This window comes from Salmo salar, chromosome ssa13 (genome assembly GCF_905237065.1).
Source record: "Salmo salar chromosome ssa13, Ssal_v3.1, whole genome shotgun sequence".
NCBI classification, from domain to species: domain Eukaryota; kingdom Metazoa; phylum Chordata; class Actinopteri; order Salmoniformes; family Salmonidae; genus Salmo; species Salmo salar.
In genome coordinates this window covers 53,433,351-53,455,240 of record NC_059454.1, presented here as the reverse complement: position 1 = coordinate 53,455,240, position 21,890 = coordinate 53,433,351, and the positions used below count along the sequence as shown (strand labels likewise).

Here is a 21,890-nt window from a genome sequence, read left to right as displayed (position 1 = left end):
CAGATCCTCTCAAGCTCTGTCAGGTTGGATGGGGAGCGTTTTCAGGTCTCTCCAGAGATGTTTGATCGGGTTCAAGTCTGGGCTCTGGCTGAGCCACTTAAGGAATTCAGAGACTTGTCCCGAAGCCACTTCTGCGTTGTCTTGGCTGTGTGCTTAGGGTCGTTGTCCTGTTGGAAGGTGAACCTTCGCAACAGTCTGAGGTACTGAGCCCTCTGGGGCAGGTTTTAATCAAGCAGCTCTCTGTACTTTGCTCCGTTCATCTTTGCCTCGTTTCTGATTCCAGTCCCTGACGCTGAAAAACATCCCCACAGCATGATACTGCCACCACCATGCTTCACCGTTGGGATGGTGCCAGATTTTCTCCAGACGTGAGGCTTGGCATTCAGGCCAAAGAGTTCAATCTTGGTTTCATCAGACCAGAAAGCCCTGATTGGTGGAGTGCTGCGGAGATGGTTGTCCTTCTGGAAGGTTCTCCCATCTCCACAGAGGAACTTTAGAGCTCTGTCAGAGTGACCATCGGGTTCTTGGTCACCTCCCTGACCAAGGCCCTTCTCCCCCGATTGCTCAGTTTGTCTGGGCGGCCAGCTCTAGATTCTCATGGCAAAGGGTCTGAATACTTATGTAAATAAGGTATTTCTGTTTTTTATACATTTGCAAACATTTCTAAAAAAAACATTTTTCGCTTTGTCATTATGGGGTATTGTGTGTCGATTGCTGAGGACATTTTTTTATCTTATCCATTTAAGAATAAGGCTGTAATGTAACAAAATGTGGAAAAAATCAAGGGGTCTGAATACTTTCCAAAGGCACTGTATGATCAAACACACAGCCAAAGTGAAACAATACTCAGACAGATGCAGCCCTCAGCTCACCTGATCAGACATACAGACCAGGGTTAAGTGAGTCTGTTGGTAGGTGGCCTAAATACATGTGGCAGGGCTTTACTCATAGTAATATTTAATGTGCTCTGGCTCCATCTAATGGTGAAGATGACATTTTTCCATAAACACCATCAGTGATGATCATGAAGATAGTCAACGCATTAAAAATGTCCCTTTCTTCAGACATTTATATGAATATTCAAATTGACTGCAGGCCTAACTATAACATTTAAATTGGCCATGCGTTTTGTGGACCCTTCAGGAGTTTGTCAGCATCTAATGTATGCATACTATTGTTAAATAATGTAACAATGTCATGAAATTGAGAGGTCTCTGTCATATGGGCATCGACCACCGCAAAGCACTAATGGAATGTGTCCCAACCCAGCCTGCCCCACCCCAGCTTAACAGAGACCCTGGACCCTGTCAACAGCTGTGTGTGTCTGATTAAGTTAGACTTCTTGTTCTTATTGACTAGCCAGGATGCAGTAGCCTGGTCCCAGATCTGTTTGTGCTATTGCCTACGCCATTGTCATTACCAAGTATGACAATTCCATAAGGAGTTGGCAAGAGAGCAGAAACAGACTGCCACCCAGTCTAAGGGTGCAGCTGTCAGACAAAGAATCACCATGCGTCTAATGTGTCAGATACCCTCTTCATGTGTGCAGCACAGAGGCTGCAGACAGAATGTTGGCCCCTCTATCTTGAGCAGCCATACAGTTGACCAGGAATGAGGAGAATGTATCCTTGAACATTGATATTTGTCCATCTGCTCAAAGAAATCCGTCTTCATCTCCAGCTGATTCCACATTGTCTCAGCGTGTGCATATTTCTTTTGAATGTATCACAGTATATTTCTATGGATTTTCAGAATAAATGTCTTTGAAACCTTGCCCCAGTGCTGTGCTCAGTCTGACGGAAAAGCACAGTATACACTCAAGTCATTAGATGAGATGACACACAACAAATGGCAGTGGTGAAGATCTGCAAATCTAACAGGCATGACTGATCCTTTTATGTTTCCCACCAGACTACATGCCCCTTGAAGAAGTCCTGTTGCTTTAAAACTAACTCACATCAGCATTAACTACGTCTTTTAAAAATCATGATGTTCATCCATTACATAATTGCCTTTTATCCCCAACATAATGCAGCCTAATATATTTCCTATCAGTGTGGAATCAGCAGTTTTACTCTGGAAGCTGCTGCTACCCCTCCTACTACGTGGCATGAATATTTCATGATGTGTCAGGATAGAGAGAGGGAGAGAGAGAGAGAGAGAGAGAGAGAAAGAGAGAGAGAGAGAAAGAAAAAAGGGGAGAGAGATCAATAGCCCCCTCCCCTGCCCACACCCTGCAGGAGGCACACACATGCAGTGTCAGATGCAGCTCTGGACCACTCATAGACAGACACAGGCACGTGTAGCTTTTGGACGCGGCACACCCTGCTCTACGGTAAGAAATTCTCTGCATTAGATCTGTAGCTTCATATATTACATGTAAATCATATATACTGCATCTGTGTCTATATATCATGCCATATCTACTACAGTCCATTTGCCACCCTTTTACTAGGATGATAAAGACAGTTACTATAAGTGCCGCAGTAGGCTGGCTATTAGACAGCATTGTCCAAAAAGACAGTGATTGTTTTAGGAGGGGATATTACTAATATACTGTAATATGATGGGGCGCTTATTCTCAACCATTTGTCTGAGCACTCCCTGGGTGGAAGGGGAGCACATGCAACAGGACTGGATTTACAAGGAGGGGTAGAAAGGGGGAGAGAATGAAGGATGAGTACATCGGAGAACAAAGGCCAAGCCCAACAATACATAGAGGGTCTGAGGGGTGGGCATTGGTGATCTGTCAGGCAGAGAGACCAACACTCATCCATGAAAATCTTACAACAGCTGTCCTTCACACCCACACACACACAAGGGTAGCAGTCTTGAAACCCTGTTTGGCTGAAATTATTATGAGTAATGTTTCATTCTAAGGCGTGTCCATACTCAGCCATTCGGATGGAAACATATTGATAGCAACTACTGTGCCTCATTTGCGTCTCCCTCTTCATGTACAGCTATCATGTCTGACAAACCCAATATGAGAGAAATCTCCAGCTTTGACAAGACTAGGCTGAAGAAGACGGAGACCAGAGTGAAGAACCCATTGCCAACCAAAGAAAGTGAGTGAATCTTGTCCATCTAGCTCTGTGATGAATCTGCTTCAGCTAGGGCTCAGCCCTGTAAGGTGTTCCATGGGCTGTCAGATCCATCTTATTGCTGGCATCTCTCCCTAGCAACAGATGACCAGGCAAGAAGATAAGCCATTTACTACCCATCCATGCAAGAGTAACTGTGTGTTCAAGGGAGGGTTTTCTTTATAAATTGATTAACAATGGAAATGCAAATATGTGAGAGATTAACCATAGCGTTAACCACAGATTCTGTATAAAAGACACCTTGTACTGTACCCTGCCCCAAAGGGGATCTCAATTTACATTCATTTTACATGGTGACAGCATGGGTCAACATCTGTGCTTCACTCAAGAACTGCAATCTGTAGAGGTGGTTTTATTAGTCAGGGTCTGTCGGCCCTCACACTCAACCACAGGAGGTTGGTGGCACCTTAATTGGGGAGGATGGGCTTGTGGTAATGGCTAGAGCGGAATGGTATCAAATACATCAAACACATGGTCTCCAGGTGTTTCATGCTATTCCATTTTCTCCATTACAGCCATTATGAGGAGTCCTCCCCTCAGCAGCCCCCACTGCACTCAAACATTTTGCTTTGATCATTGTATCATGTTAATCATTCAATAATATAAATATGTATAGAAATGAATATCAGAGATTGCCTTCTCTTCGCAAAAAAGGGTTTAACATTTGTTTCCATGTTGTAGCAATCGACCAAGAGAGGAAACGAGAGCCATCGCCTTGACCAGAAGAAGCGAAGTGTTTCCGACCAGCTACTTTAATTTGATTCTCTGACCTCCATCTGTCAAGAAACTTAACTATGAAGGGAGAACAGGACCTTGACTTTTATCACACTGGTGCTCAATAAAATTGGAAAATGAGGGTTATTAGGATCGGTTGCTACAGTCAGAGGATGTTTTCGAAACACTTATTGCTCAATGTTTTGTATGTCTCTAAGTCAGAGTAATAAAAGATGACATAAAAAGATTTGTTATATCGTTATGTGAACAGGTTGTGTATATTCAAGTAGACTACAGGCCTAAAGAAAAGTGGCCAAGCCTCCAAAAAGGTACAAAGTTCCCATAGCCACACTCGCAGCTATTTAACAGAATATATCTAGTCTTCACATTTCCCAAAACCTCAAGAGAATAGCAGCTACCGTTCAATAAACTTTGATTAGTTGCTAGCCTGGGTGCAAGTCTTTGTGATCCTTAAGAAATTGTTTCAGTTGGCAATGAACAGATCCAGGCAAATTAGTTATAACCTACCTCGTGTTTCTCAATCCATATTACCAGTTGTTTAATTACATGTCATTTTGCTAATTTAGTGTGAAATAAAACTGACATTTCTGCCCAGTTTCGAGACAACGGTTTCTCGGAACCGATGGCTTCTATGGTTGTGGCTAGATGGCGTACAGCTACAGACCAAGTGTTGCATGTTTGAGTTGCCTCGGGACAAATGTAGCATTTTAGCAAAGCCTAACCGTAACCTAATTCTCCTTACCTGCCATGTTAAGTATCCTAACAGGCTACAAAAATTCAAGTTATCAGGTCCAAGAAACCAATCACCACCAGGGACCTGCCAAACCACTGAAGACCAAGTGGGCCCGTACGGAATTAACGCGGATTGGCGCCGGTGAAATGACGTAAGAAATATTCAATTCAATCAAATTCCTAGCGTGAGTGCGTCTGTGCCATCATGCCAAACAAAAATAGTTTGGCTTGACAATGAGCAATGGAGTTGGCAAGAGCACAAACAGACCTGGGACCAGGCTATCAAAATCCCACATCAGAAGAAAACAAAACAGTTACTATGCCGTGAAAGATCATTTTCAGTGCAATTAAACTAGTGTATGGAAATGCTTTACACACACACACAAACTGTAGAAAAGACGCTGTAGAGCTGACATACACATCAACATTACAGTTGTCTGCCATTACAAACCACTGTCCAATTTAGATGTTGCCCCTCAAACATGTTAGTGAGAATGTCATGAATAACTCTGCCAGCCCAATTATGAGATTTTGCACCAATTGGTCTTTTGACAATAATAGGCAAAGATCAGAATTGGACTTCCTGTATAAGTAAACACAGCCATAAACAAATCTAATGAAACCAAAATGATGCATCAAAGAGCAAACAGTCAACCAAGTAAATAGACAACTTAAATATGCCACAACAGGAGAGACTTTCAGCAACAGTTGGGAAAGGGCAAATAATTGTCTACAAATTATATGAAATTAATCTCATATACAAAATGTCCAAGATTACACTTGTTTAGCATTTGAATAATTTAACATTAGACAGTATCTGTAAGTTAAGCATTAAAAGAGACAAAATTATAAAATCAATTTTATTTCTAACAATTAGCCAAAGACAATGAATGAGATTCCAGAGGGGCTGCAACTCCACGTAGCAATATTTTGCAGGCTTTAACTATATTTTCTATAAATGCCACTTAACAGGTCAAAATTAAAATGAATCCAAAATATACTGGTTGGTTCCATCTACAAGTTGACATTCTCTAGACAAACTTAAATGAATTCAGATTTAGGCAAATCCCTTTTACATCATAGCCCAATCCCACACTGAATTCCTTGTTGCAAGTCCAGAGCCAGAAAAGAAAGTCATCTAGAAACCAGAAAAAAATTACTCAAAATTGGTTTATTTCAAAAGCTCTGACAGCTTCTGATTCTCGTGTAAATCCAGTCGACATGTAAAATACAACCATACAATACATTAGATTCAAAAAAGGTACCAAAAAGTACAGTAAAAATAACACTTCCATCTCTGGAAATGTGGACCCCCCCAAAAAAAAGATAAAATAAAAACGTGGAAAAGTGGCATTTACTTCTCCAGTTCCTCAGATGTTCTGTACAAATGGAGCATGAGTCTCATCCCACAGGAAAGAATCAAGTCCTGCATACTTCTGCCGCACCCATGGTCTTTCAAATCTGTGTTTACTTGAGTCCTTTAAGAGAGGAGAAAAAGGAATTGTTGCACACCGCTTAAGACATGAGCCCACCACCCTGCATCAAAGAGCAAGCAAACAGCTAGGGCAACAAGCATGCAAGAAACAGGGGATGGATTAGAAAGTCAATGCTGCCGGTTAGAGTGGTTATGGCATAGCATTAAGGGAAACGGCAGACAGTTAAATTTGCTGTGCAGCTTTAAGCAGATAGTCACCCATCTCCCACTCTAGAAAACCCATTGTGGTCCACCGCAACATCAACCCTTATTGATCCAGTAGTGTAGTTGTAGGGGTGCATCTGATGCAGATTTTGTGCTGGCAAATTTGAGGGTTTGAGGTTGTGTACTTTCAAAACAAGTTTCCTATCCCCAACAGCACTGTATTTACTTAATCCAATTGATGAAGAGCGGAGTAATTTCATTATAATCTACAATAGCCTTCCCCTGAGCCAGACTGTAAATCTTGGCAAGGAAATTTTTGGGCATCAATGCCACAAATCTAACAGCTATATCGCACCACAATGTTACAAAGCACTAAAATGCATACCTGCACTACATGTGATCAGTATGGCTTGTAGCTACCCTGGTGGCCTCCACGTCTTGGAGTTTTCCCATAGCTTGTATTGCCCTGGTCTGCAGGAATAGAGAGAGAGGACTGAGTGCTTCTGTGCAAAGACAAGTCAAACAATCAGGTAGGCGCTTGCCAGAGGTCTATACTCACTGTAGTCGTAGCCCCCTCCATAGTATCCAGCGGAGTAGTCATAGTTGCCGTAACTGCCATAGTTTCCATAGCCCTGCTGCCCACCATAGCCATAGCCTTGGTTGCCATAGCCTTGGCTCCAGTAATTACTATAACCCTGGTTCCCATATTGGTTTTGGCCTGAGGGAAAGAAATGTGGTTTTAAGTCAGACAAAATCATTTTGTACTAAATGATAATCCAGATCTTTATGGTTCGAGGACGAATGCCCATTAGCAACCCATTTCTCAGATCCTTCCATGCCTTGTGAGCTCAACACCTGTCATGCACCCTTAAAGCTGAGGTCTTCCTGCAGGTACAACCCATTGCACCCTGCCTTTGACTCAAAATGAAACTAGCATTATACAAATACTCTGCATACCTGCGCGATGCCTTAGGTCACTCATAACTACGTTGGACTGCTTGCTTTAGTACGCACCACCACGCCCCCTGCCTCCCCGGCCTCCTCCGTAGCTCCCGCCACCACCTCCACGGCCTCCGAACTGCTGCTGCTGGTACACCTCCTTGGGCTGGGCGATTTTGATCTCGCACTGGAATTAAAATCAAGGAGGATGTTTAATAATAGATGCTGTAAAGACATGACAGCATGCAGTACAAACATGCGAGAGCTATTCGTACGCATCTTTTTAAGTTGAAGATTTGGATTCTAGTGTCGAGCTCACACTGGACCCCCGTTTTAGTCAGGACACTGCCAACACAATCCTTTTGAACTTGTTAAAAATGTATCTGAATACCGACATGCAAAAATGAAATGGTGTTTCATTTGGACAGAATAATTCTAGTAATTTCACACCATGCAAGTGGGTCTAAAAAAAGTCTTGCATGCAATGTGCATTTCTGTGAGGAAGCATTATTTAACACCACATTGCATGAGCATGTCCCAAAGCATTTCAGGAGGGAATGAACAAATGTACAGACTAGGCAATTAGACAAGTTTGCATTTCACACAAATAAGATGCTTAGCCAGACCGATGTACACTGAACAAAATTATAAACACAACATGTAAAGTACTCGTTGCATGAACAGAAATATAAAGATCCAGAAATGTTCCATAATCAATTTGTGCACAAATTTGTTTACATCCCTGCATTTGTCCTTTGCCAAGATGATATGCCATACCTGGATAGATTAAGAAGCTCATGAAACAGCATGATCATTACACAGGTGCACCTTGTGCTGGGGGCAATAAAAGGGCACTAAAATGTGCAGTTTTGTCACACCTCCACAGATGTCTCCAATTGAGTGAGCATGCAATGTGCATGCTGACTGCAGGAATGTCCACCAGAGCTGTTGCCAGATATGGTAATTTAATGTTCATTTCGCTAAGCCACCTCCAATAAATGTTTTAGAGAATTTGGCAGTGAGGCCGGTTGGCCGCACAACTGCAGACCACGTGTGTGGCTTTGTGTTTTAAAAAATATATATATTTTACCTTTATTTAACTAGGCAAGTCACTTAAGAACAAATTCTTATTTTCAATGACGGCCTAATCGTGCCATTCATCTGCCGACATCTCATATTTCAGCATGTCTCAAGGTTCTGCACACAATTCCAGGAAGCTGAAAATGTCTCAGTTCGTTCATGGCCTGCACACTCAGAAACCCATTGAGCACATTTTTTTAAAGGTATTTGTAACCAACACATGCATATCTGTATTCCCAGTCATGTGAAATCTATAGACTTGGGCCTAATGAAATGATTTCAATTGACCGATTTCCTTATATGAACTGTAACTGAGTAAAATCGTAGAAATTGTTGCATATTGCGCTTATATTTTTGTCAGTATAGAATGATAACCACAGCATACACGTTAACCCACATTTCCCACCATCAACCATAAGTAAAAAAATAAATTAAAAAAAGGTTTATTAAGAAATATACATACAAGGCCTTCCTTTCCGTTTGTTACCTTGGTTCCACAGACATTGTGGAACTTTTTTTCAAGGCATTTTTTAACAGTGGCCTCTTCTTTGAATGTGATGAAGATGAACCCCCTCCTTTTCTTGAACTTGGGGTCCACTGGAAGTTCAATGGATTCAATCTGAAGATGTGAATAATGACACATTTAGAACACTGGAAAATCAATAGCTACTAAAACATACAGGAAGGTCAGGTTGAGGCCATCATAGGACAATGACAAACCTCTCCGAAGGTTCCAAAGTATTCTCTGATGGTCTCCTCTGTGGCTTCTGGGTTTAGGCCACCAACAAAGATCTTCTTGGCTGGTTCCTTCTTCATTGCCATCGCCTTCTTTGGGTCTATCTGTCGTCCATCTAGCCTGTGTTCTTTCTGCTCAAGAACCTACCAGGTTAGAGAAAAGGTTAGTATACAAAGCCCAACTTGTCACAATGTAAAACCATGTCACCTTTCTCATGGCACATACCTTGTCTACACTTCCTGCTTCTTTGAACAAGATGAACCCAAACCCACGTGATCGTCCTGTGTTTGAGTCCATCTTGATGGTACAATCAGTCACCTCTCCAAATTTGGAGAAGTAGTCTTTCAGGTCTTTTTTGCTAGTGTCCCAGCTAAGTCCACCAACAAACATTTTGCTGCAGAGAAACACAGATCAGTAACACACCAAGGACAATTCTCATAGGCTGACAACTAAGCAGCCACCATAAACATATTTGTTTTGATATTATTTGAGTAAAAAAATAATAATAATAATTACTAGGGACATTGTGGCTTACAAACTTGTACAAGCCAGTAACAGACTGGGTGTTAACACATATTTTGGTGGAAATATAGCTGAGAATTCTCAACTCCACGATATGTACATCACATCTCAATAGAGTTGGCCACGATAAGTTTTGGTGGAGTGTACCTCCAACTACATCGAGTCGGTATCATTCTTTAATGCATACCTCATTAGTCCTGTGTAAAGGCATTGTTTTCTATGGGTGCTGCAATCTAGTTTTTTATAACTAAATTCTGTGTGACCTGTCAAATTGCGTCGCGTAATCTGCGCATGAGTATTAGGTTTACTACTTAAAACATGCACTACCAAGCAATAGTTCTATAAATATCAATGATTTAACGCTTACTGTGTATTTGTGCTTGTCATAGTTGTCAGTGGGAGTTGGAATCCACAGTTTCTCAACTCCACTCCATTGTAGAGTTGAGAATTCTCAGCTAGTTGAATCACTGCAACTCATAACACTAAATATTTTGAAAAATGAAATGCTATAACTGAATCCTAGCCAGTTGAAGTCCAACCACCAAACGGGCTGTACATGGCTCCAAAAAATAAAATACATCAAGGACGTAACGTTAGTATGTTACATAAATATGTTAAAACAACCATACAGAAACGTACCCAGCGTCATCCTCGCCTTTACTTGCATTTATCTGTCCCCCCTCTGCCGCTCCGTTCTGCGTGACCCCTTCCTCCACCACAGCCGGTTCCTCTGCCACTGGCTCTCCCTCCACCGTGCAGCTCTGTTCTTCTTGTTCCTCAGCCTCGGGGTGTTCTGTGGATTCTTCTGCTCCATTCAGTTCTTCCTCGGCTTCATTTCCATTTTTGGCGGTATCCATGAATTGCTGCTCAGCGTCGTCAGACATAGTGATCGCCTACCGTGGGGAAAAAGAACGTTAGCTAGCAGCCTATATGAATAGCACTTCCTGTAGACAACCATGACCATTCAAGAAGTAGGCCCCAATGACTGCCCTGCCATACACTAACCGGCTTCTCTAAGCTTGTTAACATCAGAACACTTAACATTTGAGTTGATAAAACACCACAGCCAAAGTTTAATTGTATTCTACTTTATACGGATACAACCAAACCGTGCACATACACAATCCAAAGGCCTGATATCCTAATCTGAACAGATGTATTTAGCAATTACGATAGCTCGCTAATGTTAGCTGGTTATTCTGCTCTTGTTTGCGGCCTGCCAGTGCCTGATTTGACAAACCGAGTTAGCTTGCAATAGCTAATGACGTTAGAGCAGCTATACATCATTTAGCTAGCACGATACCGAGGGACATAAATCGTTGAATCACAACGCAATGTGTGCGAGATAAAACGAAAATAGCGCTTACTGTTTAAAATGTACGCTGCTATTCAAGATGGATACTCTCCGACTCCGCTAACTCGTGGCAATCTTTATACTACCGGATAGAGTACCACACTGTTGTCGTCATAATACCCATAAAACCTAGCGGTCAAACACGGAAATGGTTCCAATTGGTTTTTCACCATACATTTTTCCCATAGGAGATTTTAGAATCACTTCAAACAAGGTCTGCGTTTTTGTGGATCAAAGTATAACGTAATGATGGGAAACCAAGGCTTTCTGAAGGCTTTGGCATTTTCACCAAATTCTACCGAAAAATGGTTCATTACTCTGAGCTTCATTATCTGTTCAGAATGCACATTAGTGGCATCTGCTAGTCAGCAATAAATAGCAGCTTATGATTATCAGACATTAGTTTTATCAAATCAAATTATTTTTTTGTCACATGCGCTGAATACAACAGGTATACAACCTTAACAGTGAAATGCCTAAAGCCCTTAACCAACAATGCAGTTTAAAAAAAAATAACCCCAAAAAATAAGAATTAGAAAAAAGTAGCAAATAATTAAGACCAGCAGTAAAATAACAATAGCAAGGCAAATACAGGGGGTACCGGTACAGAGTCAATGTGCGGGGTGAGCCGGTTAGTCAAGGTATTGAGGTAATATGTACATGTAGGTAGAGTTATTAATGTGACTTATGCATAGATAATGACAGAGAGTAGCAGCAGCGTAAAAGAGGGGGGTGGCAATGCAAATAGTCTGGGTAGCCATTTGATTAGATGTTCAGGAGTCTTATGGCTTGTGGGTAGAAGCTGTTTAGAAGCCTCTTGGACCTAGACTTGGCGCTCCGGTACCGCTTGCCATGCGGTAGCAGAGAGAACAGTCTATGACTAGGGTGGCTGGAGTCTTTGCCAATTTTTAGGGCCTTCCTCCACCGCCTGGTAAAGAGGTCCTGGATGGCAGGAAGCTTGGCCCCAGTGATGTACTGGGCCGTACACACTACCCTCTGTAGTGCCTTGTGGTCGGAGGCCGAGCAGTTGCCATACCAGACAGCGATGCAACCAGTCAGGATGCTCTCAATGGTGCAGCCGTAGAACCTTTTGAGGATCTGAGGACCCATGCCAAATCTTTTCAGTCTCCTGAGGGGGAATACGTTTTCTTGTGCCCTCTTCACGACTGTCTTGGTGTGCTTGGGCCATGTTAGTTTGTTGGTGATGTGGACCCCAAGGAACTTGAAGCTCTCAACCTGCTCCACTACAGCCCCGTCGATGAGAATGGGGGCGTGCTCGGTCCTCATTTTCCTGTAGTCCACAATCATCTCCTTTGTCTTGATCACGTTGAGAGAGTGGTTGCTGTCCTGGCACGACACGGCCAGGTCTCTGACCTTCTCCCTGATACGGCTGTCTCGTCGTTGATCAGGCCTACCACTGTTGTGTCATCGGCAAACTTAATGATGGTGTTGGAGTCGTGCCTGGCCGTGCAGCCATGAGTGAACAGGGAGTACAGGAGGGGACTGAGCACGCACCCCTGAGGGGCCCCCGATATACAGTACCAGTCAAAAATTGACACACCTACTCATTCCAGGGTTTTTCTTTATTTGTACTATTTTCTATAGTGTAGAATAATAGTGAAGACATCAAAACTATGAAATAACACATATTATTTACAGTTGAAGTCGGAAGTTTACATACACCTTAGCCAAATACATTTAAACTCAGTTTTTCACAATTCCTGACTTTTAATCCTATTAAAAATTCAGGGCCTTGTAATGGCCACTCCAATACCGTTACTTTGTTGTCCTTAAGCCATTTTGCCACAACTTTGGAAGTATGCTTGGGGTCATTGTCCATTTGGAAGACCCATTTGCGACCAAGCTTTAACTTCCTGACTGATGTCTTGAGATGTTGCTTCAATATATCCACATAATTTTCCTCCCTCATGATGCCATCTATTAAATGAAGTGCACCAGTCCTTCCTGCAGCAAAGCACCCCCACAACATGATGCTGCCATCCCGTGCTTCACGGTTGGGATGGTGTTCTTCGGCTTGCAAGCCTCCCCCTTTTTCCTCCAAACATAACGATGGTCATTATGGCCAAACAGTTATATTTTTGTTTCATCAGACCAGAGGACATTTCTCCAAAAAGTACAATCTTTGTCCCCATGTGCAGTTGCAAACCGTAGTCTGGCTTTTTTATGGCAGTTTTGGAGCAGTGGCTTCTTCCTTGCTGAGCGGCCTTTCAGGTTATGTCGATATAGGACTCGTTTTACTGTGGATATAGATACTTTTGTACCTGTTTCCTCCAGCATCTTCACAAGGTCCTTTGCTGTTGTTCTTGGATTGATTTGCACTTTTCGCACCAAAGTATGTTCATCTCTAGGAGACAGAACTCCTTCTTGAGCGGCTGCGTGGTCCCATGGTGTTTATACTTGCGTACTATTGTTTGTACAGATGAACGTGGTACCTTCAGGCGTTTGGAAATTGCTCCCAAGGATGAACCAGACTTGTGGAGGTCTACAATATTTTTTCTGAGGACTTGGCTGATTTCTTTGGATTTACCCATGATGTCAAGCAAAGAGGCACTGAATTTGAAATTAGGCCTTGAACTACATCCACAGTTACACCTCCAATTGAATCCAATTATGTCAATTAGCCTATGAGAAGCTTCTAAAGCCATGACATCATTTTCTGGAATTTTCCAAGCTGTTTAAAGGCACAGTCAACTTAGTGTATGTAAACTTCTGACCCACTGGAATTGTGATACAGTGAATTATAAGTGAAATAATCTGTCTGTAAACAATTGTTGGAAAAATTACTTGTGTCATGGGCAAACAAGATGTCCTAACCGACTTGCCAAAATTATAGTTTATTAACAAGAAATTTGTGGAGTGGTTTAAAAACGAGTTTTAATGACTCTAACCTAAGTGTATGTAAACTTCCGACTTCAACTGTATATTCCCCACTGTTTCATTTAAATCCTGCTCAGCTTAAAAGGTACAATGCAGCCGTTTTTATCTTAATATAAAATCATTTCTGGGGAACAATACCTTACTGTGATTGCTTTCAATTAAATTGGTCAAAAAGAAACAAAATTGCTTCTTAGCAAATAGCAGTTTCTCAAATTTCGCATGAATTTTGCTAGGACTGTCTGGGAGTGGTCTGAGTGGGGAGGGAAACATTTGCTGTTATTGGCAGAGAGGTTTTTCTTATTGTTCTATAAACTAATTTACCGCATAGTGATGTCACCATGGAATGGCCAATGCTCCATCCCACCAAAACAGGCTGAAATTTCAGGCAGTCTTTTTCAAATAGCTCTTACACTAAAAGGCCATTATCATAATTTTCTCAATTTCACAGTATTATTCCAACCTCATAGTGTGGAAATAAACACTGAGTGTACAAAACATGCTTTTTCCATTACATGCTGTAGAAGGACCAGGTGAATCCATGTGAAAGCTATGGTCCTTTTTGATGTCACTTATTAAATCCACTTCAATCAGTGTAGATGAAGGAGAGGAGACAGGTTAAAGTAGGATTTGTAAGCCTTGAGACAATTGAGACATGGATTATGTGCATGCCATTCAGAGGATGAATGGTCAAGACAAAAGATTTAAGTGCCTTTGAACGGGGGGGGTATGGCAGTAGGTGCCAGGCGCGCCAGTTTGAGTGTGTCAAGAACTGCAATGCTGCTGGGGTTTTCACGCTCAACAGTTTCCCGTGTGTGTCAAGAATGGTCCACCACCCTAAGGACATCCAGCTAACTTGACACAACTGTGGGAAGCGTTGGAGTCAACATGGGCCAGCATCCCTATGGAACGCTTTAGACACCTTGTAGTGTCCATGCCCTGACGAATTTAGGCTATTCTGAGGGAAAAGGGGGGTGCAACTCAATATTAGGAATGTTTTGTACACTCAGTGTATATAAAACACAGTAAAATCATGTGTTTGACTGCACTGGATCTTTAAACTTAACTGTGCTACAGCCAGTATGTCTATCTGATTCTGAATAACAGCAGTTAATGTTTTCCTGATGAAACATCGGCATCTAGTGGATTAAATGGCATACTTTTCCAACGGACGCTCAAAGCGCATTGGGACTTTAAATTAAAAAAATGTACTTCGATAGAAACACACATACATACATTCTCAACAACAGCAACTAAACTCCATGTCTGTACCATGTGGTCATTATTCTCATAATTTTTGCAGTTCTTTTAATTGGTGGCTTGACCAGGCTAGAGGAGAGTGAGAATTGGGAGGGGACTCCCTTGCACACTAAGATGGAGTGGAGAAGCCTCCATCTCAAACCCAGGTGCTGCTGCTATAGCCTAGCCCCAGGCCCCCTACCGTCCTCAATAGCAAGAAGCAACTGGCTGCTGGATGGGAGAGGGAAAGGAAGGCTTGAGCCTGGGGAGGGACATGTCAATCTGGAACTTTCCTACAAAATCTTTCAAAACGTCTGGGTTGGTAGATTCCTCCGATGGTCTTAAACTGTTTTTGAAGTGCTTTTTCAAGTGCTCTTCCCCATGGTAATTGGGTTGTTCAGTGGTCGGTTTGGATTTAAAGGGGAAAGGGATTGGGTCACTACAAGGTGTATTTACAGTGTATTTCAATTAAGGTTGTGAAAGATGAAACACATTGATGTGGTTAGAAATAAAAAGACAGCGAATATAAATACTTTAAAAATTGATTTGTAATGAAAGGCACATTATTGTTTTTAAAGTCTGGGTACCATGGATACAACACATTTTCTTTGGATCAGTGTGCAACTTTGGAATGTTTCTATATAAACCTTTTGCCACTTCCATTATTTTCTCATATAGAGTTGTCCCTGTGGGGTACTACAGCCAGTCACCCCAACTCTCCGTTTGGTCACATACCAAACAACATCTAACATACCTTCCTCTTGCAGACATACAATCTTCTCCAAGGATCTCAATTTCACCTCAGCAATCTGTGGAGCCTGCCGTGGGGACAAGCTGAGTGGGAGGCTGTACTGGAACACCCTTGAAACACACAGAGAACACACAGATAAACACACAGAGATAGGTACAGTAAGATGGAGACCCAGAGAGCTTTCCTGGCTGGCATGCAAAGCATAATTAGACAGCATCATGCATGTGAAATATTCCCTTTGCAGATGACTGATATGTGTACAGGTCCAAAATCTGACAAATGACCTAGTGGCCTCATGGGTGGAAATGTACTCATATCTTTCATAATTAATAAACATTATTTTAAGAACCTGCTGAACATCCGGTGTTTCTCTGTCAAACGGTTTTGTTATATTTCAGTCTTATGTGATGTATATAAAGTGTAATATTGGGATGCAAACTCAACATTTTACACATTTCAACTATATATCTGACATGCTACGGGTTTCTTCTTCTTTTTAAGCCCATAACCCTTTGTGTGAGGTGTATACTTTTGTTTCAAGGTATATTTGTTTATGACTACCAAGAAACACTCTGTGACCCTGATTTAGCCCATTGCAGTAAAAGGTTATATCTTATCTTCTGAAGTGTTGGGTCTTAGATTACAATTGTGGTTCTGCTTTGTGCCAGACTGATAAACACAGACCCTCAGACTGAAGAGGAGGTGAGGTAGCTGAGATAGTAAACTAACAAGATGCTAAACTTACAATACAATGTTGTCTTCCTCTGTCTGTGGAGGGAGCATTGCACCCTCACTGTCTGATTCCCTTTTAACGTAATTAAGGACCTGTACTGATGGTGTGTGTGTGTGTGTGTGTGTGTGTGTGTGTGTGTGTGTGTGTGTGTGTGTGTGTGTGTGTGTGTGTGTGTGTGTGTGTGTGTGTGTGTGTGTGTGTGTGTGTACAGACATGTCGTCTCTATGGTGTGAGGAAGAGCAGTATCTGAGAGGAAGGGTGTTGCTTTGGCTCAGAGGAAAGGTGAGGAGGACAAAGAGAGCCTCTGTCCAGGCCTTGAGCAAGCATCACCATCATGTGGCATGACTCTGTCCGGCACCAATGCTAGATAACACAACGACCAAACACATACCTAGGGTTCTTAGTCCACTGCCAGCCTCACACATGCACGTGTGCAAGAATACACACACACACACTTTGACACACCTGCATGCACGTACACACACGTACACACTCATGTACACAAACGTACACCTGCACACACACACACACAATTTAAAGTTAAAAGTATAACATTTATTTGGCTTTGCATCATACTTCCAGAACATACAAGGTTGGATGTTAAACTGTTTGGCATACAGAAATCCAAATAGAGTCAACTAATTTATTTAACAGTGATTCAAAAATCCATTAAGTGGATAACCCTCACAATTCCATAATGTTTAGTTGAAAAACATACAATCATGTCACGTCCTGACCATAGAGTGGTCTAATTTTCTATGGTAGAGATGGTCAGGACGTGACTAGGGGGTTTATCTAGTTTTTTTCTATGTTATGTTCTAGTTCCTTTTTTCTATGTTGGGGTTTTGGTATGATTCCCAATTAGAGGCAGCTGGTCATCGTTGTCTCTAATTGGGGATCATATTTAAGGAGTTGTTTTTCCCACCTGTGTTTGTGGGAGATTTATTTTGAGTTAGTGTATGTTGCACCTCTTCGTCACGGTTTGTTGTTTATAGTTTATTGTATGTCTTGCATAGTTTCACAGATAAATAAATATGTGGAACGATACACGCTGCGCCTTGGTCTCATTCATATGACAACTGTGACAAATCAAAACATACATCAATCATATACCTATATGAAGCCAATCCATCATCAAGAGTTATAGTACCTGCAATGAGTAGCTGGGTGTCCTTCCTGTCCTTTGTGATGTAGAGGGTTGTCATGAGGAAGAAGAGGCCCCCTAGGACCCCTACGAAGCAGCACAGCAGGAAACTACTCCAGACTAAGGAAACTGCACGCATGAGAGTCAGGTTGGTGTCTACTCAGAGCATCAGAGATCAACAGACAGATAGGGGCAAGAGAAGAGGCAGTAGTACCAGGGTTGGGCTCAATTCCATTTCATTTAAGTAAATTCAATGAGAATTGAATGAAAAACATTTGAAATTGGAATTGACCCCAATCCTGGTTGTCACTGTTCACTGACGTACAAACCCTACTGTTGGGCTGATAGATTTTGATTCAACAATAGAATGTATTGTAATGAATTGTAAATGACAGTCTTACTGGTCCTAGCAGGTAAGGGCTTCCGGCATCTCCTAAGAGATGACAGCCCATGATTTGCAGAGCTTCAGCTTCAGCTGAGAAGAAATACATGCAGGTGAAACCAGTGACTTATAATTACACTGCAATATACACTCAATGGACAGTTTATCAGGTACACCCATTTAGTACCGGGTCGCACCCCTCTTTACCTCCAGAACAGCCTGAATTCTTTGGGGCATGGACACATTGCTCAATTGGTATCAAGGGACCTAACGTGTACCAGGAAAACATTCCCCACACCATTACACCACCACCACCAGCCTGTACCATTGACACCTGACAGAATGTAGCCATGGACTCATGCTGCTGACTCCAAATCCTGACACTGCCATCCGCATGATGCAACAGGAACCAGGATTCGTTGGACCAGGTAATGTTTTTCCACTCCTCAGTTGTCCAGTGTTGTTGATTGCGCACCCACTGAAGCTGCTTCTTCTTGTTTTTAGCTGATATGAGTGGAACCCGGTGTGATCGTCTGCTGCAATAGCCCATCCATGACAAGGACAGACGAGTTGTGCATTCCGAGATGCCGTTCTGCACACCACTGTTGTACCGTGCCGTTATTTGCCTGTTTGTGGCCTGTTTGTGGCCTGCCATTCTCCTTCGACCTCTCATCAACGAGATGTTTTCGCCCACAGGATTACCGCTGACTGGATATTTTTTGTTTGTTGCACCATTTTCGGTAAACCCTAGACACTGTCGTACGTGAAAAGCCCAGGAGGCCGGCCGTTTCGGGGATACTGGAACATACCATGCTCAAAGTCGCTTAGGTCAGTAGTTTTGTACACTTGTTCAATTGTAACTGAATGCCTTGATGCCTATCTGCCTGCTTTATATAGCAAGCCATGACCACATGACTCACTGTCTGTAGGAACAAACACTTTTTGTGAACGGGGTGGTGTTCCTACTAAACTGGCCACTGAGTGTATTTCAGGGCAGATAAGTAGAATCAAGAGCACGGCATGCTCAACAATCTTTTGGGGGTGCAGGGTTGGAAAGGCATATCAACTTTGTTACACAAGAACACAGGGGCGCAACTTTGGTTTTAGAAGTGGGGGGGCATAACTATATATTTGTAGATATCCAGTCAGATAAACACTCCAAACACCCTACCTGACCGCTCGGAGGTATCCGCTTGGTCCTAAAGCACATCGTTTGGTGTCACATTCCAATGATAAAACTGGGTGGGGGGCCAAAAATGCTATTTCAGAATGTGGCCCCTGCAAGAACTTATGGCTAACTCACTGAAACTGACTGGTTAATGCATTTTGATATCGTGTGACTCTTCAAATTGCAGTGAATCAAACTAACCAGGAGAATATCAGCTAGAATGGCCCAGTTCAGTGATAATATAGTCTCCCCAATGAACCCCTGAGGAAAATTAGACATTTACAGGCACAAAAACAACATATGGTCAACATAATGTTTGTTCAAATGTGTTTTACTAAGCAGCTCCTAATGAGAGCAAGATGAGAGCATCAATCAATCAAATGTAGACCCCAAAGAGCAAACGAAAAAAACTAATTTCATACATTAGTGGCAGTAATCAAATCAAATCAAACTTTATTGGTCACATGCACATGGTTAGCAGATGTTAATGCGAGTGTAGCGAAATGCTTGTGCTTCTAGTTCTGACGTGCAGTAATATCTAACAAGTAATCTAACAATTTCACAACTACCTTGTTAGGTATGCGTAACTGGCTGTAAGGGAGTCAGGCGCAGGAGAGCAGAAGTGGGTAGCCAAAGGAGCCCTTTATTTCGGTGAACAAACACACGGCACTAAGAACACTAAACACAAGATGGGTTGACATAACCCAGCGCAAACCAGTCTAGCGTGTACATACACGAAACAACAAACAATTCCACACAAAGACATGGGGGGGAACAGAGGGTTAAATACACAACACTTAATGAGGGAAATGAGAACCAGGTGTGTAGGAAAACCAGACAAAACAAATGGAAAATGAAAAGTGGATCGACGATGGCTAGAAGACCGGTGATGCCGACCGCCGAACGCCACCCGAACAAGGAGTGGAACCGACTTCGGTGGAAGTCGTGACAGTACCCCCCCTTGATGCGCGGCTCCAGCAGCGCACTGACACCGGCCTCGAGGACAACCCGGAGGGCGAGGTGCAGGGCGATCCGGACGGAGACGGTGGAACTCCCGCAGCATTGAAGGGTCCAACACGTCCTCCACCGAAACCCATCATCTCTCCTCCGGACCGTACCCCTCACCAGTCCACGAGGTACTGAAGGCCCCTTGCCCGACGCCTCGAATCCAGTATGGATTGAACAGAATACGCCGGGGCCCCCTCGATAGAGGGGGCAGAGGAACCTCCCTCACCTCAGACTCCTGGAGCGGGCCAGCCACCACCAGCCTGAGGAGAGACACATGGAACGAGGGGTTAATACAGTAATCGGGGGGAAGTTGTAACCTGTAACTCACCTCGTTCAGTCTCCTCAGGACTTTAAATGGCCCCACAAACCGCGGACCCAGCTTCCGGCAGGGCAGGCGGAGGGGCAGGTTTCGGGTCGAGAGCCAGACCCGGTCCCCCGGTGCGAACACCGGGGCCTCACTGCGGTGACGGTCTGCGCTGGCTTTCTGGCGCAGCACGGCGCGCTGAAGGTGCGCGCGCCGGAACCAGTCGTCCACCGCAGGAGCCTCGGTCTGACTCTGATGCCAAGGAGCCAGAACCGGCTGATACCCCAGTACACACTGGAAGGGGGAGAGGTTAGTGGAGGAGTGGCGGAGCGAGTTCTGGGCCAGCTCTGCCCAGGGCACAAACACCGCCCACTCCCCCGGCCGGTCCTGGCAATAAGACCTCAGAAACCTGCCCACATCCAGGTGAAAACCCGAGGTAAGGCTGATCGAGACCCCCAGATGTTCCATGAATGCCCTCCAGACCCTCGAAGTGAACTGGGGACCCCGATCAGACATTATATCCTCAGGCACGCCGTAGTGCCGAAAGAAGTGCGTAAACAAGGCCTCCATAGTCTGTAGGGCCGTAGGGAGACCGGGCAGAGGAAGGAGACGGCAGGACTTAGAGAAACGATCCACAACGACCAGGATCGTGGTGTTTCCCTGTGATGGGGGAGATCGGTCAGGAAATCGATCGACAGGTGCAACCATGGCCGTTGTGGAACGGGTAAGGGGTGTAGCTTACCTCTGGGCAGGTGCCTAGGAGCCTTACACTGAGCGCACACCGAGCAAGAGGAAACATAAACCCTCACGTCCTTGGCCAAAGTGGGCCACCAGTACTTCCTACTCAGACAGCGCACCGTCCAACCAATGCCTGGATGACCAGAGGAAGGTGACGTGTGGGCCCAATAGATCAGCCGATCACGGACAGCAGATGGAAGGTACAGACGCCCAGCGGGACACTGGAGGGGAGCGGGCTCTGCACGTAACGCCTGCTCAATGTCCACGTCCAGCTCCCACACTACCGGTGCCACCAGGCAGGAGGCCGGGGGGGTTGCATGTGTCCTAAAACCAAATGCACCCCCCTCCCCAACGTATTTTTTTTTTCTCTTCACATTACCCTCCGCTTGTACTGTAAAAACAATTGCATAACCTTCCTCCTCACAGAATTAACTCTAAATAATGTTTACAACCACAAATAACAATAACTGTAGCAACCCTGTGTTTATAAACGCGAATATCAACTTTGCCACTTCAACATGCTTTTGTGGCACTGTCGATGCCACGCAGGGCTACGGGCCAGAACGTTGAGGGTTTGCTGACCACCACGAACAAGCTCACTTTTCCTGCCTGTTTCATTAGTTCAAAGTTGGAAATCAGATTTTTTACATTTTCATAACATATGTATAATTCTTTCATATTTTTGCA

At 43.5% G+C, this 21,890-nt stretch overlaps 1 protein-coding gene and 1 long non-coding RNA gene across 4 annotated transcripts; one reads left to right on the top strand and one right to left on the bottom strand.

Annotated features, from left to right (window-relative positions):
* Positions 1–2,132: 2,132 nt before the first annotated feature.
* Positions 2,133–4,065, top strand: LOC106567416 (thymosin beta-11). Its single transcript, XR_001320063.2, has 3 exons — positions 2,133–2,335; positions 2,964–3,068; positions 3,786–4,065. It is a non-coding gene; the product is annotated as a thymosin beta-11 (long non-coding RNA).
* A 1,352-nt stretch (positions 4,066–5,417) lies between these two features.
* On the bottom strand, positions 5,418–10,974 carry LOC106567415 (heterogeneous nuclear ribonucleoprotein A/B). 3 transcript variants are annotated; one of them, XM_014136622.2, is made up of 9 exons: positions 10,855–10,974; positions 10,127–10,380; positions 9,191–9,359; positions 8,950–9,108; positions 8,693–8,848; positions 7,225–7,336; positions 6,770–6,928; positions 6,596–6,681; positions 5,724–6,049 (listed from the first exon to the last, which is right to left on the bottom strand). In XM_014136622.2, the coding sequence occupies exons 2-8, from the start codon at positions 10,369–10,371 to the stop codon at positions 6,611–6,613; spliced, it is 1,071 nt and encodes a 356-aa protein (XP_013992097.1). In that variant the 5' UTR covers positions 10,372–10,380; positions 10,855–10,974; the 3' UTR covers positions 5,724–6,049; positions 6,596–6,610. The 3 variants fall into 3 exon arrangements, with proteins under 3 accessions (XP_013992099.1, XP_013992097.1, XP_013992098.1); XM_014136623.2 differs by having other exon boundaries at positions 8,717–8,848; XM_014136624.2 differs by lacking the exon at positions 6,596–6,681 and having other exon boundaries at positions 5,418–6,049.
* Between the last annotated feature and the right edge of the window lie 10,916 nt (positions 10,975–21,890).

Coding starts and splice junctions, on each gene's coding strand:
- LOC106567415 (XM_014136622.2), bottom strand. CDS start 10,371: ATGTCTGACGACGCTGAGCAGCAATTCATGGATACCGCCAAAAATGGA. Junction 8,849..8,949: donor ACTTTGGAACCTTCGGAGAG/GTTTGTCATTGT, acceptor TCACATCTTCAG/ATTGAATCCATTGAACTTCC. Junction 6,929..7,224: donor GGGAGGCAGGGGGCGTGGTG/GTGCGTACTAAA, acceptor TCTTTCCCTCAG/GCCAAAACCAATATGGGAAC.